This window comes from Panthera onca, chromosome C1 (genome assembly GCF_046562875.1).
Source record: "Panthera onca isolate mPanOnc1 chromosome C1, mPanOnc1 haplotype 2, whole genome shotgun sequence".
NCBI lineage: Eukaryota > Metazoa > Chordata > Mammalia > Carnivora > Felidae > Panthera > Panthera onca.
The window spans coordinates 19178111-19196086 of record NC_138346.1 but is presented as its reverse complement, the minus strand read 5'-3'; the positions used below and the strand labels follow the sequence as shown (position 1 = coordinate 19196086).

The 17976-nt window shown below is 45.6% G+C and overlaps 1 protein-coding gene across 3 annotated transcripts in view; it reads left to right on the top strand.

Annotated features, from left to right (window-relative positions):
- TTLL4 (tubulin tyrosine ligase like 4) overlaps positions 1–17976 on the top strand; it is a 42374-nt gene that overhangs the window by 6116 nt on the left and 18282 nt on the right. For all 3 annotated transcript variants that reach the window (XM_078450868.2, XM_078450869.2, XM_078450870.1), the window contains exons 2-4: positions 13284–14913; positions 16001–16110; positions 16463–16526. In XM_078450868.2, coding sequence (XP_078306994.1) covers positions 13382–14913; positions 16001–16110; positions 16463–16526 — 1706 coding nt within the window. In that variant the 5' untranslated portion in view covers positions 13284–13381. The remainder of the gene's footprint in view (positions 1–13283; positions 14914–16000; positions 16111–16462; positions 16527–17976) is intronic.

Here is a 17976-nt window from a genome sequence, read left to right as displayed (position 1 = left end):
TGAGTGACATTGAATGTACCCATCACCCCCAAGTCCATGGTTTTTGAAACCTTGTTCTAGGGAGCCTGGTGCCGGTGAGGTTGTTTGGGGAGGAGACGTGGGAGGCATTGCTGAGGAGGAGGTCAAACTAGGGCAGTGATCTGCCCCCTTCTGCCAGATTAGCTTTGCATTTGTCTGTTATAGGTACACCGGGATTCCCTATGAAGACCATCATGGAGCTTGTGAGGTATATCCAGGTGAAAAGAGAATAGTGTTGAGAGTAGCCTTTGCAAAGTATCACGTTAGAGGAATAAATACGCAAGAGATATTTATGGAGAGAGTGGGGCTTGAGTTGTGCCTGGAAAAGGTAAATAAAATATAAGGATTCAGAAGGAAGAGGCTTAGTGGAGTAAAGGCCTGCAGACAAGTTTGGAAGGTTTATTCCAGGAGTTTAGTGTTAAGACCAGCACAGTTCATACGGCAGTTCAAGGTAGAAGGAAATGGAAATAAGCCTTTCAAACCCAAGCTGAGAAATCTGGATTTTATTTATTGACTCATGTGAGAATCATCTGGAATGTTAAAAATGCAGATTCCTGGGTGGCTCAGTTGGTTAAGCCTCTGACTTGTGCTCTCAGCTCAAGGATTTGATCTCGGGGTCGTGAGTTCAAGCCCTGTGTTGGGCTGGATGTGAAGCCTACTTTAAAAAAAAAAAAAAAAGCACAGATTCCTGGTCCTACCGAATCCTCTCTGAAGATGGGATTCGGGAATCTGCACCCCATGTTATTCTGATGCGGATGGTTGTTGGGCTACTGTGGTATTTAATGAGGACTCCTAGAAAATGTTTGAATCAGGAGTAACCCATTGAAGTAAAATCAAGCAAAGTGAATCTGGAGGCTGCCTGGAGGATGGAATTCAGAAGGGCAGGCCCTGGGAACACAGACTTCAATCTGGATGTTATTGCAATGGTCCAGAACTGGGGTAGGGGTGGGGAAATGAAGCCTGCTAAGGAAGAGAATCTCTTAAATTTTATCACTGGTTTGGCCATGAAGAATAAGGGAAAGGATGAAGTCCGAGGTGACTGACATATTCTTAGGTGACTGAGAGAAAGAAAGTTCCACTGAAAGAAATTGAAGGACAAGTGAGCAGGGCTGGCTTAACAAGCTGGATTGAAGTGATTGGAGACGCATGATGAAAAGGTAGAACAGACAGTTGGTGACGAGGACATGAAGCTTGAGAGAGATCAGGTCTGAAGAGTGGCTCTTCTGTAACTAATAGTTGAAATTGCAAGAGCAGATTGGTTGGATGTGAGGGAGGGGATAAAAGAGGAACTTGGAGGACTTTGGAGGGGGCTTCATGGGGAGAAAAGGCACTGGGGAGGAGTTGGGTGTGGCTGTGGCCTGGTTCCTGCACTGAGTAAAGAAGTAGCCACAAGGAGATGGTGGTAGGAGCACCTGTGTGACCTGAAGAGAGTACACTCGTGGCTGTGCTGGTTTTAGCTGTTGTAGATACATTTGAATATTCAGCAAATATTAAATGAGCCCCGATTACATTTCCAGGGCTCGTCATAACACTATGTAAACAAGGTCCCAGTTCTCAAAGAGCTTTCATTCTGGAAGGGAAAATAGACAACAAAGGAATGCATAAATAATTGAAGTTTTTGTTTTAAAAATAAGGAATATGGTTTTTGACTACGTGATTCATTTTTATAGCCAGAAATTAAAATGATGGAAAAGATAGGTAAGTCTCACACCCCATTGGTAAACTTTAAAAAAAAAGAAATCGGGGCGCCTGGGTGGCACAGTCGGTTAAGCGTCCGACTTCAGCCAGGTCACGATCTCGCGGTCCGTGAGTTCGAGCCCCGCGTCAGGCTCTGGGCTGATGGCTCGGAGCCTGGAGCCTGTTTCAGATTCTGTGTCTCCCTCTCTCTCTGCCCCTCCCGTGTTCATGCTCTGTCTCTCTCTGTCCCAAAAAATAAAAAAAAAAAAAAACGTTGAAAAAATAAAAAAAAGAAATCAGTTCCTATTTATTTTTCCACTATTTCTTTAGGCAGTTACAAGGAAATATTAACATCCAATTATTTCAGTTAGTGGAGGAGTGAGACTAAAACGAGGTAGTGTGATAGGGAAGGATCAGGGGTACTGCATCAGCGTAGACAGGCTTTTTGAGGTGGTGATATTTGCTGACCTCTAAAGATCTGAGTGTTTCAGAGAGAACAGTGGAGCCTCTGGGAGCACAGGTGGGAACACACCTAGTGAGGAGGAAGAATGGCTCTCATAGGGTCAGAGATACAGGAGTCAGATCATGTAGGCCTTGGAACCACCAGATGGCTTTAAGCTACATTTTATTTTTTTATTTTTATTTAAAAAAATTTTTTTTTAACGTTTATTTATTTTTGAGACAGAGAGAGACAGAGCATGAACAGGGGAGGGGCAGAGAGAGAGGGAGACACAGAATCTGAAACAGGCTCCAGGCTCTGAGCGGTCAGCACAGAGCCTGACGCGGGGCTCGAACTCACGGACCGTGAGATCATGACCTGAGCCAAGGTCGGACGCTTAACCGACCGAGCCACACAGGCGCCCCTAAGCTACATTTTAAAAAGGGCACCATGACCACAGTCTGGAGAATTGATTATAAAGAAGGCATAAGAGTTAGAAGCAGGAAAACCAGCAGGTGAGAAGTGATAGTGGTGTGGACTAAGGTAATGGTAGAATTGGAGAATAGATGGCTCCAAGGGCATACATTTGAAGCTGGAAAGACTTGATGGTGGATTGAGTGAGTGGGAGTGAAGATCTGAGGTCAGGGTGAAATCATTGCCACAGGGCACGTTGGGAGTGTTGGTGTTGCATGAATACCAAAGGGACTTAGCCCCTTCTGCCTGGATGTTTTTTTTACTGAAGTCTTTTTGTGCATTTGAAGCTTATTTACTGCCTCTGATTCTACAAGGTCTCTAAAGGTGAGTCGGTTAAGTGAGGAATAGGATTGAAATGATTGATGGCATTCTGGTTTGTTTTTGTTTTTTTTTTTTTTTGAATGTTTATTTTTGAGAGAGAGAGAGAGAAAGAGACAGAGAGAGAGAGAGAGAGGGCATCATGAGCAGGGGCGGGGCAGAGAGAGAGGGAGACAAAGAATCCAAAGCAGGCTCCAGGCTCTGAGCTGTCAGCATAGAGCCCGACACCGCCTGGTGCTGGAACTCACAACTGCAAGATCCTGACCCGAGCCGATGTTGGATGCTTAGCAGACTGAGCCACCCAGGCACCCCTGATTGATACATTCTTATCTCAGCCCCGCTCCCATTGTCCTTAGCACGACTTTACTGAAATCTGACATTCCCATCTAGTTTCAAGAAGATTAACAGAAAACATGTTCCCTTCTTGAGTAACAGTGGTTATAGGAAAAAACAAGAACAAAAAACCTTAAGCTTCCCATTGTCCCCGTGGTCCTTCGACCCTAGCCAGCCCTTATCTCAGCCTCTAGGTTCTTGTTTCTCAACTGGTGCTGACAGCAGCTGCTTTTCAGTTGAAGTCGGGACCAGGTCTTGTGTTTTGTTGGACAATGAGGTTTTGCTTAGAATCAGGTTTAAACAGCATTTCTCCCCTAAAAATCAGAGACCTCCCCCTACATGGTGTGTTGATGGGCCCCAGAGAAAGTGCTGTTGAACTTTATCTGCCAGGCTCCCGTGTTTGCCTTCTTCCTCTTACTCCCCTTTAAGCCAGGGTTGGCAAATTCCCTGGCAGGTTAGAGCAGAGTATGCTGGGTGACTAGTTCATATTAAGGTGGCTACCAGTGGCTACACTGAAAAAACTTATATACTGGGGAGGCCCTTCTTTAAGGCATGTGACCTCAGTTCTTGCACCTTAGTGATGGATCCCCAGTCAAGCCTGCTTCAGGTAATGGAGCAATGAGTGAGTCTTACTTCATTGGCTGGAATCATTCACTGGTAAAATTCATTCCTGCCAGTCTAATTTCAAACAAAAATTGAAGTTGATTGTGCACTGCCTACCTCCTGGTCTGAGGACAACCAAGCTTCCCTTTAAGTAGTAATAACCTTTTTCTTTTTTTTAAGTTTATTTATTTTGAGAGACACAGAGAGAGAGAGAGAGTGTGTGTTTGTGTGTGTGTGTGTGTGTGTGTGTGCGCGCGTGTGTGCAAGCAGGGGCAGAGAGAAGGGGAGAGAGAGAATCCTAAGCAAGCTCCGTGCTCTCAGCTTGGAGTCTGATGTGTAATGTGGGGTTTGAACTCGCCGTGAGATCATGACCTGAGTTGAAATCAAGAGTCAGACACTAGGGGCGCCTGGGTGGCTCAGTCGGTTGAGCGTCCGACTTCGGCTCAGGTCATGATCTCACAGTTCGTGGCTCCAAGCCCCGCGTCGGGCTCTGTGCTGACAGCTCAGAGCCTGGAGCCTGTTTCAGATTCTGTGTCTCCCTCTCTCTCTCCGCCCCTCCCCAACTCGTGCTCTGTCTCTGTCTCAAAAATAAACATTAAAAGAATTTAAAAAAAAAAGAGCCAGACACTCAACCAGTTGAGCTACCCAGGTGCCCCCAGATGTTTTGCCTATTTTTAAAATTGCCTATTTAAAAAATTTTAAATTGGGTTCGTTTTCATCCTTTTTTTTATTATTTATTTTGAGAGAGAGGAAGGAAGAGTGCATATGCACACACGCATGAGCAAGCAAAGGAGGGGCGGAGGGACAGAGAATCCCAAACGGGTTCCATCCTGTCAGCTCAGAGCCCCACTCAGGACTTTATCCTATAAACTGTGAGATCATGATCTGAGCTGAAATCAAGAGTCGGAAGCTTAACCAACTGAGCCACCCAGGTGCCCTTCATCTTGTGAGAATTCTTAGTATATTCTGAATACAAGTCCTTTATAATTGCAGCTATTTCCTCCCTGTTCATAGATTTTTATTTTTCATTCTCTCAGTAGTGTTTTTCTAAGTTCTTTTTTTTATATATGTGTGTGTAGCTTTTTTTTTTTTTTTTTAACTTTATGTGTTTATTTTGAGAGAGAGTGTGGGTGACCAAGAAAGGGAGAGAGAGAATCCCAGGCAGGCTCTGTGCTGTCAGCACACAGCCCAACACGGGGCTCGATCTCACAAATTGTGAGATCATGACCTGAGTCAAAACCAAGAGTTGGACACTTAACTGAGCCACCCAGGTGCCCCTTTCTAAGTTCTTAATTATGATATAATCCAGCTAACAGCTGGACTGTTAACCATACTTTCCTTTAAAATTTTTCAGTCACGATTTTTGTATCATATCTAATAAATCTTTGCCTTGCCCAAGGTCATAAACATTTTCTCCTGTTTTTTTTTACCGGAAGTGTTATAGTTTTGGTTCTTACATTTAGCTCTATGATCCATTTTGAGTCAATTATGGTCTAAAGTAAGAGTCTGAGTTCATGTTTTGTACATGGATACCCACTGTTCCAAAGTCATTTGTTAAAGATTATCCTTTTCCTCATTAAGTTGCATAGGCAACGTTATTGAAAATTAATTGACCGTAAATGTAAGGGTTTATGTCTGGACTCTGTTTGGTTCCGTTCATCTGTATGTTTATTATGCCAATACTTACATTGCCTTGATTACTGTAATTTTATACTAAGTTTCTAAATCAGGTAGTGTAAGTTCAACTTTTTTTTTTTCCCCCCTCTTTTAATTGTTTTTGGCTGTTCTGGGTCTTTTTCATTTCTGTATAAATTTTAGGATCAGCTTGTCAGTTTCTCCAGGAAAGCCTGCTGGGATTTTGATAGGAATTGCGTTTACTCCATGGATCAGTTTGGGAAGAATCGCCATCCTAATGCTGAGTCTTCCAGTTTATGAACATGTTATATGTCTCCATTTATTTAATTTTAAATATCTCTTGGCAGTGTTTTGTAGTTTTCAATGTACTTCTTTTGTTAAGTTTATTTAAAAAAAATTTTTTTTTTAATGTTTATTTTTGAGAGGGAGAGAGACACCATGAGCAGGGGAGGGGCAGAGAAAGAGGGAGACAAAGAATCCGAAACAGGCTCAGGCTCTGAGCTGTCAGCACAGAGTCCGACGTGGGCCAGAACTCATGAACTGTGAGCTTAAGACCTGAGCTGAAGTCGGACATTTAACTGACTGAGCCACCCAGGTGTCCTAAGTTTATTATTATTTTTTTTAATATTCATTTATGTTGAGAGAGAGAGCACACACATGTGCATGCACAAGTTGGGGAGGCGCAGAGAGAGAGGGAGAGTGAATACCAAGCATGCTCCACGTTCAGCACAGAGCACAATGTGGGGCTGGATCTCATGACTGAGATCGTGACCTGAACCGAAACCAAGAGCTGGATGCTTAACTGAGTGAGCCACCCAGGCGCCTGTTGTTAAGTTTATTCTTAAGGATTTTATTTTTTCTAATGCTATTGTGAATGGATGTGTTTCTTTTATTTCATTTTTTCTTGTTAGTATATAGAAGTAAATCAATTGTTATATTTGATCTTGTATCCTATTATCTTACTAAATTTGCTTATTTAGAAGTTTTTTTTGTAGATTTCTTAGCATTTTCAATGTACAAGATTATGTCTCCTGCAAATAAGTATAGTTTTATTTCTTCCTTTGCAATCTACATACGCTTAATTTTTTTTTCTTGCCTTTTTGCACTGGTTAGAATTTCCAATGCAGTGTTGACTAGAAATGAGGAAAGTAGACATCCTTGTCTTATTCTCAATCTTAGAGGGAAAGCATCTAGTGTTTTACTATTAAGTGTGATATGAGCTGTTTCTGTGATCTTACGATGCCTCTATCAAATTTTGAATGTTTCCTTAGTTTTTGCAGCATAAGAGATAGTCTGGGCTCATCTGATGCTTTTCCTGTCCCAACTATTTTCCAAGGAGCTCTAGTTCCTTTGTTCTTTTTATTGACAAATGGTATGTAGTGATCAGGGTCTGGGCACTAAGTGAGTAACAATCACTTTTTAACTCTTCACCCAGTGTTTTCAGAAATCCCAACCATCTAGTTATATAAAAACTGTAAGGGTATATCCCAAAGCATTTTTTTTTTTTTTAAGCTTATTTATTTATTTTGAGAGAGAGAGGAGAGAGAGAATCCTAAGCAGGCTCCACACTGAGTGTGGAGTCCGACACGGGTCAAACTCACGAACTATGAGATCATGACCAGAGACAAAATCGAGAGTCAGAAGCTTAACTGGCTGAGCCACCCAGGCACCGCCCTTCCCCCCCCCCCCCCCCGACAAAAGCACTTTTCAATTGTTTTTTAGTGCCAAGTCACACCTGCAGGTGAAGAACCTAGTTACCAGTAATATAATAAATTGCACAGAAGTTTCCCAAATGACCAGACTACTATGTCTTTTTATACAAACATTATTTGTACTAGCTGAAATTTTGCAACGGAATACTTGTTGTGCTGCCTTCTCCATGTGTGTTTCCCCCTTCCGACCCCTCCCCCCCCCCCCCCCCCCCCCCCATTGATACTTGAGAAAAGAGCTGAGGGAAGAAGGTTTGACCATACGGTGCCAGTAATGAGCATGATAACTGCCACCCACCCCTTGAATGTTTAGTGTGGACTGTGCTTTATGTGAATTTTCCAATTTGATCTCACTGCTACCCAGTGGGGGTTATGATACTTCTTCTCTTGTCTTTCCTCAAACATTCCAGTTGTGTGGTTTCAGCATTGAATGAATTCACTATTCATCAGAGCTCTGTTTGATGTGAGTTATGAAGGGATGGTAACTGCTGACCCAGCATGTCTGTGAGGGATCATAGTGCCCTGGAGACTCTTGGAATACTTCCCACAAGTAACATGTGGTTGGTTGTTGTTGTTTTGAAGGATTAGACAATACAGATGCCCATGAAGTAAACTGGAAAAATGTCCCCCTCCCTTCCCCTCCCTTGCCCCATCCTTCATTCCACTCTTCTCCCCAAGATACTTACCATGATAGTTTAGTGTATATTCTTCCAGCCCTTTGTTTTTGCTTAAACACATTCAAATGTCCTGAGAGCTGTTTCAAAGGGGCTTTTATTCCCAAGAACACGCTCCTCAGCTGATCTGCCCTAAACTAACCTTTCTTTTCAGCTGGGCGTGTTCCTGTTTGGATCTTGACTGAGCAACTTAATCAGAAACAGGCTTGTTTGCTTCTAAACTTGAACGCTTCTGGCAATAGCATAGTGTTTGTATCCCCTGTTCACCCCTTGAGTTCTCCTATTCCCCAGGGATAATCTGTAGGAGCAAGAAAGGTGTAAGATTAGTAGCTCTGTGAAATGTGTTAGATTGTTCAAAATCTAACAGATGAGGTCAGTTTATTGGTTCCTAAAGTAAGTTCCTCACAAGCTCTTGGTTGGAGGGTCAACTAATGGCGGACCCTTGAGAGAGAGTAAGTATGAGTGCCTTTACTTGTCTTTAAGTAGTGGATATATATGTGGCTAAAAAAATGTATGTAAATTGAATGAAAATAATGGGACTTGTGAATCCTTTTAATTTATATAATCACCAATTACTCTAAGTTTAGACTTGCTTGGGTTGGGTGTTCTTGTGTTTTGTTGTTGTTGTAGAAACAGACTCTTTCTTTTAATGTTTGTTTATTCTGAGAGAGAGCACACACACGAGAGCACACGAGGGACAGAGAGAGAGGGAGAAAGAATCCCAAGCAGGCTCTGATGCTGTGGGTGGGGGGTGGGGGGGGGTGGTTTCATCTCAGGAACTGTGAGATCATGACCTGAGCCGAAAGCAAGAGTCGGATGCTTAGCCGACTGAGCCACCCAGGCGCCACCAGTTGGGCGTTTTTGAAACAAGGCTTTCATCAGTAGCCTTTGTGAGGCTTCCTACGTGTATAAATACCTTTCCTTCTTATTCTTGCCTTCGATGTCTCATCCTATAACATTTCCTGGGAGATGGGCAGCCTGTTTCTTAGATTCTAAAGACACACATAGACACACCAGTGTGTATCATCACAGTGTGCTTAGGAATCTGAGGGAGTTGGGGCGGGGTGGGTGGTGTACATTGTGTCAGGAGCCCAGGGTATACTACAAGGGACAGGTTTTATGACCTCGTGGGAAAATGGCCTTCTGAGTATATGCTTTCTCTGGGGTCTGGGTACCAGACACTATTTGTCCATCTAGGCTTTGACTTTATGGCAGAAACCACTATTGCAATGTGTTAGATTTTGAAACTATCTCCTCACTTCCTCTACTTTTTTTTTTAATGTTTTTATTTATTTTTGAGAGAGAGGGAGAGAGAGAACAAGCAGGGGAGGGGCAGAGAGAGAGAGGGAGACACAGAATCCGAAGCAGGCTCCAGGCTCTGAGCTGTCAGCACAGAGCCCGACGCAGGGCTTGAACTCATGAGCCACAAGATCCATGACCTGAGCCGAAGTCGGACGCTCAACCGACTGAGCCACCCAGGAGCCCCTTACTTCCTGTACTTATATTTAAGCCTTCAAAGGCGTTTTTCTATTTTTTTTTTTTTTAATTTTTTTTTTCAACGTTTTTTATTTATTTTTGGGACAGACAGAGAGAGACAGAGCATGAACGGGGGAGGGGCAGAGAGAGAGGGACACACAGAATCGGAAACAGGCTCCAGGCTCCGAGCCATCAGCCCAGAGCCTGACGCGGGGCTTGAACTCACGGACCGCGAGATCGTGACCTGGCTGAAGTCGGACGCTTAACCGACTGTGCCACCCAGGCGCCCCCCGTTTTTCTATTTTTTGTTTGTTTTATGTTTATTTATTTTGAGAGACAGAGTGGAGAAGGAGCAGAGAGAGAGGGAGACACAGAATCTGAACCAGGCTCCAGGAGCTGTCAGCACAGAGCCTAATGCAGGACTTAAACTCACAAACTGCGATATCATGACCTGAGCTAAAGTTGGCCATTTAACTGACTGAGCTACCCTGAAGCCCCTGGAAGGTTTTTTAAAGTTTGTCACTTCTCATTCCTATAGTCAGATGAAGTCATTCTTTGGTACTAGAGTGGCAGTGCTACTGAGGGTAGCATATGGAAAAGGTGACCCATGGCCAGGAGTCAAAGGTCCCTGGGACCCAGGTTGCCTGAATTTTCTAGCTAGGTCTCTATTCCCCATCACATGGGGTTTTGATTTCATTAATGATCTCTAAAGAGAAAGAAGGTTGCTTTTAGCAACCATTATTTCCTGGTCTAAACCAGACACTACTTCTGAACCAAAAACTATGATACCAGGTCAGAACATTTGTACGTGGTACTGTTATGAGTGATACTGTTTACTTCATGTTCTTGAAGCTACTCTGTGTAGGTTATCTGACATGCCAGATCGGTTTTGCTTGGCAGTTCCTGACACCGTCATCTTCGCCAACCCTGGTTATCTCTTACTAGCTCTGGAGCTGTTTCCCAGAAAGGGATGTGCGGAACCCATCTTCTCATCTGTTTGACCCCTGTGTCCGGATAATGTGTCCTTACAAAGACAGGTGGCTCATTTCTAAGTTGCCATCCTACACATCATGGGGACTACGAGAGGAAACAAGGAGTGGGAAACAGCCATTGCAAAGACATAGGAGATCTGGAATCCTGTTAGAGGAGAACCCACTTTACTCTGGCGCATGCCCAGCTGGCCTGCTTCACACTGTGCCTGGGAGCAGGCCACCCGCAGCCTCTGAAGAGGGCAGAAGTATATTCTTTGCTCCTTCTTCCTCATTCGGATTCGAAGTCAAGTCAGCCAGATGCCAGGCCACTTGGTTCAGTATTCCTGGCACTGAGGATTCATGTGACACGATGCAGAGAGGCAAACATTGCGTGGTGTGGGCAGAAGGGAGGAAGAAGGGTTCTCTTCACCCAGCCCTGAGGCAGCAGGCAGTGGGCATCCATGGCTACAGGGGGAAAGTGGGATTGGCCGCGGTTCTGAGACGAGCACATGCTTTTACAAGCTTCGTCCACGAACGGACTCAATATAAACGGTGGGAGAGTGTTTCCAACCTGGGTTTTCTCTTGAACCTGAAGCTTAAGGATAATTGAGGGGACAGGGAATGAGTGTGTGTTTCATTCCTGTTTAAGAGCCATTTAGAGTCAGACAAACTCTAGTTTTAATCTAGGCACCACTCATTATCGGTTGTTTAATTATAGAAGAGTTACTTAGCTTTTCTGATTTTCAGATTCATCACCAGTAAATTGAATATAAGGTTTTTGTGAGGATTAAATAAGATAATAGAGGTAAAATGCCTAGCACACTACCTGGCATTTGTTAGATGCCCAAATTAGTCTTCATCACTGCTAGCGTGTTCCCCTTCATTTACTGAACTTTTTCAGTGTATTCATTCATTCAGCAGAATATTGAGCACTTAACTGTGTTCCAGACACAACTGAGGACATGGGCTAAAGGAAAACATGCTTGTCGCTTCTGGTCAGATGAGTGGTCCAGTAGACCGTCATTAAAGTTCAGCATAATAGAAACAGTGACGGTGGCATGCACACAGATGAGGCATCCTTTGCAAAGCGGAGAGTCCAGGAAGGCTCCCAGGAGAAGGGGATATTCGAGCTGATTACTTTTCAGTCTGGTGAAAAGAAGGAAAAGGCTCCAGGGAGTGGCACTTGCAAAGCCGTGAAGGTCTGAGATAGTGCAGTGCCCACGAGGAGCCACAAGTGGGGCATTTTTCAGGCATACCAGTGACATTTCATTTCCTTAGCCCTTTTCTCCAGTCACTTTGGTGTGTCTGTCGGGTTGCATTGGTAGGGCAAGACGTGAGGACTACGTGAGTTGGGACTGTGAATCTGTTGAGTGTACACAACGCACACGTGTGTGGTCTTGTAAAGTCCACAGCAGGCTTTGATATTCCCTCGTGTCTGCTTCTGTACCATAAGTGCATACTGTGTGATTGTCCCCGGCAGTATTTCCATAGTTTGGACTTGGTGGAGGTCCATTTTCTGTCTCCTTAATATGAGGCTACTGGCATCAAAATCTAGTTTTAGAACTTAGGCTGTTTTTAGCCCACTGCCATTTTGAATGTTGGCAGTAATGAGTTGTGGTTTTTGTACTCTCTCTCCTTGAGAAAGAATTCACATAGGTCAGCCTTTGCAGGAAAAGAGGGCGATGTCATGTGGCTTCTGCAGGCTTTCTGTTGTTAGACAACACCAACAGTTCCTATAGATGTAGATAGGAATAGTGGGTCTTCCTTGGCCATTAGTCTCTTATCAAAATACAAGGACCTCTCCCCGTTGAAGTTTGTGTTTTAGAAGTAACTTGAGCCAAAAAATTCTCTGCTAATTCTTTCCCTCTTGCCATTGCAAAAACACTTCCTTGGTAAGGATGCCAGGATTCCATTCAGAATTATCCCAGATGAATGACTTCTTATAGAAGGGTCTTATTTTTTTCCCCTTTGGATGCTGTCATTTGTGAAAATTGGAGATTATTTTGTGACTTTGATTTAGAAAGTAAGTGACCATGCTTAACAGACTGTTTGGAACTGAGAATTACTGGCTGGTTCAGAGGTTTTGCCTTAGAGGAAACATTGAATGAGGGAACGTCTGAGACAGGCCCTCCCTCCCTGAGATCAATCCCCAACTGATTCCTGGGGTTTGATGTAAGGAAAGCTCTCCTACTTCTTCCTCTATATTCTGCCCCCTGAACTCTCCTGTCCCACTGTGGCTGCTGGAAATGAGGTCACTTGAAGTAAAAATACCGTTGGTGTCCAGTTCCATTTTGTTTCTACTTTTTCCCACCAACAGCTGGCATGGGATTTAAGTCTATATAGTTGGCAAGACGCTTGAAGAGATGAAATCACTGTCTCAGCTTCTGAGCGAACTGCAGAGGTCAGCCCGGGAATTCTCTGCTTATATCTCAACTTGTCACACTTAACTATAAAATGCAGGCCACGCCAGGGGTGACTGAACGTTGGTCAGGGACTCCTAGATGTAAAATCTGTTTCTCAAGTGACCTTTGATCTTTCAGAATTGGTTGGTGAAGAGGAAGATACTGGCTGGTTTCTCTGCCACCCCCAGACTTGCCTTATTCCTTGCCACACTGGGGGTTAGGCGAGGGAAGGAAGCCACTCAGTGAAGTGGATGGTGACACAGAGAGATGTATTTCGCTTTGGAGAGAGAGGAAAGATCTCCCTGAGGGTGTGGGAACACGTGAGCAGACTCACTGGTGGAGTCTTAAAGTCCGTGTCCTTGATGAAGCCGGCTTTGATTGCATGAGGGTAGCAGGAAGACCACTGGAAGCACCCTAGGACTCTCGTGCTCTTCTCTCAGGGTTCTAAATGACAGCCATGGCCGGGTGCCCAGGAAGAACCGAAGGGGGGCTCTGTTGCCCGGGGTCTGTCCTTCTGGGACTGTGACGTTCCCTATGGCTTCTCTCCCCTTCAGGCTGACGGACTTCAAGGATGCAGCCACTACTACTGGAGGTGTGTGGCACCTTTTCCGAGTTGGGCCATGAGGCCACGTGGCCATGATGTGGGCCCCTCATGGCCTCAGCAGGAACAGAGCACTACAGCATTGGCCTCCGCCAGAGAAACAGCTTCAAGCAGAGTGGCCCCTCGGGCACAGTGCCCGCCCCGCCACCGGAGAAACCCTCCGAGGGCAAAGCCTGGGCTCAGGCCCATCAGCAGGTGAAGCCAATCTGGAAACTGGAGAGGAAGCACGTGGGGACACTTTCAGCAGGGTTGGGCCCAGGCCTCTTGGGGGTCCCACCCCCGCCAGCATACTTCTTTTGCCCCAGCACTTTATGTAGCTCAGGGCGCACGGCCGTCATTGCAGGCCACAGCACCTCCTGTTACCTGCACACCCTCCCAGACCTGTTCGGCGGCACCCTCCTGTACCGCCGCTCCGGCTGCAGGCACAAACCGTACCAGCAACTGGAGTCTTTCTGCTTGCGCTCGAGCCTGCCCGGAAAAACACCTTTTTCTCTCCCTCAGAAGAGCCTCCCTGTCAGACTCACTGCCAACAAGGCCCCTTCTTACACAGTCTCCCCCATGGCTCAGCCCATGGCATCCTCATCTACAGATCCATACCTCTCACTGGGAGCGGCTGGGGAAAATCCTTCGGGGAAGAGCCTGGCCTCTGCCATCTCAGGGAAGATCCCTTCTCCATTCTCCCCCTTCTCCCCCTCCTCTCCGTCCTCCCCGTCCTCCCCCTCCTCCCCCTCCAAGCCCACGCTGAATAACAACTCCTTCATGCGGCCAAATAGCACTAAAGTGCCTTTATCGCAGGCCACAGAGGGCCTGAAGCCAGTATCCTCACCCAAGATCCATCTTGTCTCCTGGCATCATTCGGGGGGTACTGGAGACTGTGCAGTGCAGCCTATTGAACACAAGGTCCCCAAGAGTACCGGCACTGTCCTAGATGATGCCCCTGCCTCTAGCACCCTGTCTGCCCCCAGCTCCTTAGACATGTCCACCACCAGTGTTGCCTCTCCCCAGTATAACCGGAGTAACTTAACCACAAGAGCAGAGCCACATCCCTGTGGCCTGGATGGCGACTTTGTTTCTCAGGCTCTGACTAAGGAGGTTCGGTTCACTGAGGCCGTGAGGAAGTTGACTGCAAGAGGCTTTGAGAAGAAGCCAAGGCAAGGCTGCCGGTTTGAACAGTCTTGTTTCATGAACTCCAGCTTGCAGTGCGATCTCCTCAACAAGAACAGGCTGTGGAAACCTCCCTCAGTAGGCCAGCAGTTCCCTCAGGAGGATGCTGGAGCAAACAGCAGGATCCTCCCTAGAGCCCGGGACACGTTGGAGTTGGACAGCACAGTCTTCTGTACCAAACGCATCAGCATTCACCTCCTTGCCTCACATGCCAATGCGCTCAGCCACAGCCCTGCCTGTGGGTCTACGATCGACTCCCCACCACTGGGAGAAGACAAAACTCCCATTCTGCCTTCTCCCTCTCAGCCCCTTGGCGTAGCTGATGTGGCCACCCGTCTCTCTTCCATCCATCTGGGCCAGCTTGGGACGGAGGGGCCTAAGGAAGCCAGGGAGCTGGACTCACCTGCTAGGGATATCAGGTAAGTTGGGGGACGTTTTTGATTGATTTAGAGCAGGAGAATGTATACAGCATAATTTAATGACACTGACCTTATGTCTTTGAAGGTGGTTTTATTTTTTGGCTGCCCCAGAATTTTGGTTTTCACTTTAGGGCAGAGGTTGGCAAACTAGACCAGTAGGTGGGCCAAATCTTGCCCACTGTCTGCTTTTATAAATAAAGCTTTATTGGAACACAGCCTTCCCCATTCATTAACTGCTGTGTATGGCTGCTTTCCTGTTACAATGGTAGGTTTGAGTAGTTGCAACAAACTGTATGGCCCACAAAACTGAAAAGATTTACTCTCTGGTCCTTCAGAGGAAGTGTTTGTTTTAGATTAAAACCAGGGAGAATAATACCAAACATCTTGTGTTGGGGCCTGTGACTTTTCTACTTAATTCCAAACCAGATCAGGCTCTTTGCCATTCCTGGTATGATAGCCATTAAAAAAAATTTTTTTTAATGTTTGTTTATTTCTGAGACAGAGAGAGACAGAGCATGTGTTGGGGAGGGACAGAGAGAGAGGGAGACACAGAATCAGAAACAGGCTCCAGGCTCTGAGCTGTCAGCACATAGCCTGATGTGGGGCTCGAACTCACAAACCGTGAGATCATGACCTGAGCCGAAGTCAGACGCTCAACCAGCTGAGCCACCCACGCGCCCCAATGCAGCCATTTTAGAGTTAGGGTATACACATGCTTGGCTTCTTCTCTTGTGCTTTGTTACCTCTCTGGAATCTTGGTCTACCAAATCCTTGTTCTGAATTCCCAGAAGTCTAGCGACCTTTGAAGTCAGTCACCAGGCATTCGTTGATGGTGTTTTTGTGTGCAGAATTGTGTACTTACGTGCTATGAGGGACTTCAGAGAAGATAGGAGACAGGGTAGCTCTCTACACCACAGGGGCTGTGGGCTTGAGGAACTGTGGCTAGACCTAAGCTCTGAGGGCAGGAGAAATGAGCAAGAGACAGCAGGTTGGTGAGTGGAGAGAAACACTGGGACATGATCAAGGAATGAGGATCTAACTGTGACCTGTCTTACTGACTGGGCTGGGGCATGATTCTTTCTTACAGTTCAGCTACACACCTCCAGGTAGACCTGGGTGAGGCTGAAGATCTAGAAGAAGAGCTGGTAGATGGTTTGGAAGACTGCTGCAGCCATGATGAGAATGAAGAAGAGGAGGGTAAAGGACCCTCTTACCTCCCACTGGGAAGTGGTCACCACCTGCAAGGGAAGGGGGCTGACAGCTGTATGCTGGCTCCTTGACTCCCTTTATCACCTACAGTAATCATTTGCTTCGTGGGTCTAAGGGTGGTAGTGGCTTCTGGGGAATGGGTTTCCTAGCCCTCCCATCCCACCAGTCTTGCTTTCTCTGTGCTGCTGCCCAGCTCACAAAAGGCCGTGCAAGGCAGCAGGGTGGTGTTCGTGGCTCTGCGGGAAGGCTGAGCCAACGTGTCCAAGGAAGAGCTGCCTAGGCTTGGTGAGTTTGTGTAGCAGCCTCTCCTAGTGGAACTTCTCTCTTTGCCCCCCCCCAGGAGACTCAGAGTGCTCCTCATTCAGTGCTGTCTCCACCAGCGAGTCGGTAGCAGTGATCTCTAGGTGAGTATTATGTTGATCATTGGCAGAGGCTCATTTGCTGTCTCTTTAAGATTATAAGGAGATTAATTACCTACGTCATTAATGGCCCCGTTAACTGTAACTCATTTTTACCAGAGTTTTACATTTGCGATTTTAGTTTTCAAACAAGGACCAGAAGCATATTGTATCATTTAGGCTTAAAAATAGTACCATGTTTCTTAGCCTACAGTTTGGTCTTAATTTCCAAGAAATTGTTCAAGTAAAAAAATGATTTCAAGAAGTGCTTAGAAAATTGGGCTACCTGGGTGTCTTAGTCAAGTGTCTGACTCTTGATTTCAGCTCAGGTCATGATCTGATGGTCGTGGGATCAAGCCCCAAGTTTGGCTCATGGAGCCTGCTTAAGATTCTCTTTCTCCCTCTGCCCCTCCCCCACTTGCATATGCGCATGCTCTCTTTCCCCCCCAAAAGGAAAAAAATCTTCTAGCTTAAATCTAGGTTATTTTATTGACTACCCTTGGTAGAGTCTGAGAAATATCCATGTCTAACCAGGGAACCAAAAAGTCAGTCTCTTCATGTAGGCTCTTCTTTTACAAAACAGGTTGTTGGAGGATGCTGCGTAACTGAGATGGGGAACCCAGGGGAAGGAAGGAACGCAGGACTGTGAGGAAGTTATTATAAATGAGGGCAGTCATTCTGCTGAAGGTCTTTCAAGGACTTGCTGAAGGGTCACATATGCTGCCTTTCTGGGTAGAAAGTTAACACCTTCAACATAACCTTACTTGTTCCCCTCACCACTTACAACTTTGCCTTATTACATTGTTTTATTAAATATTATTTAAAAAATATTATAAAGAACCCCCCCCGCCCCAAAGTACTAATTTCTTTTTTTTTTTTTAATGTTTATTTTTGAGAGAGACAGAGTGCGAGAGGGGGAGGGGCAGAGAAAGAGGGAGACACAATCCAAAGCAGGCTCCAGGCTCTGTCAACACAGAGCCCAGTGCAGGGCTCGAACTCACTAAATGGAAGATTGTGACCTTAGCCAAAGTCGGACACTTAACTGATCGAGCCACCCAGGCGCCCCTAGAGTGTTTTTCTTTTTAAAAATAACTTCTGGGGCGCCTGGGTGGCTCAGCTGGTTAAGCGTCTGACTTCGCCTTGGGTTGTGATCTTGCAGTTCAGGAGTTCGAGTCCCGCATCCGGCTCTGCGCTGACAGTTCAGAGCCTGAGTCTGCTCCGGATTCTGTCTTCCGCTCTCTCTGCCCCTCCCCTGCTCATGCACTCTCTCTCTCTCTCCCAAAAATAAACAAACATTAAAAAAATTTTTTTAGAAAAATAACTTCTACTGAAAATGTAAAAGGAACAAAATACAAGTATTGACAGTTGGTGTTTTGTTTTTTGTGTAAAATTTCTCTGCTAATTTTAATGAAAATCAAGCCACGTGTCAAGGCTAACATATACCTACTGTACAGAG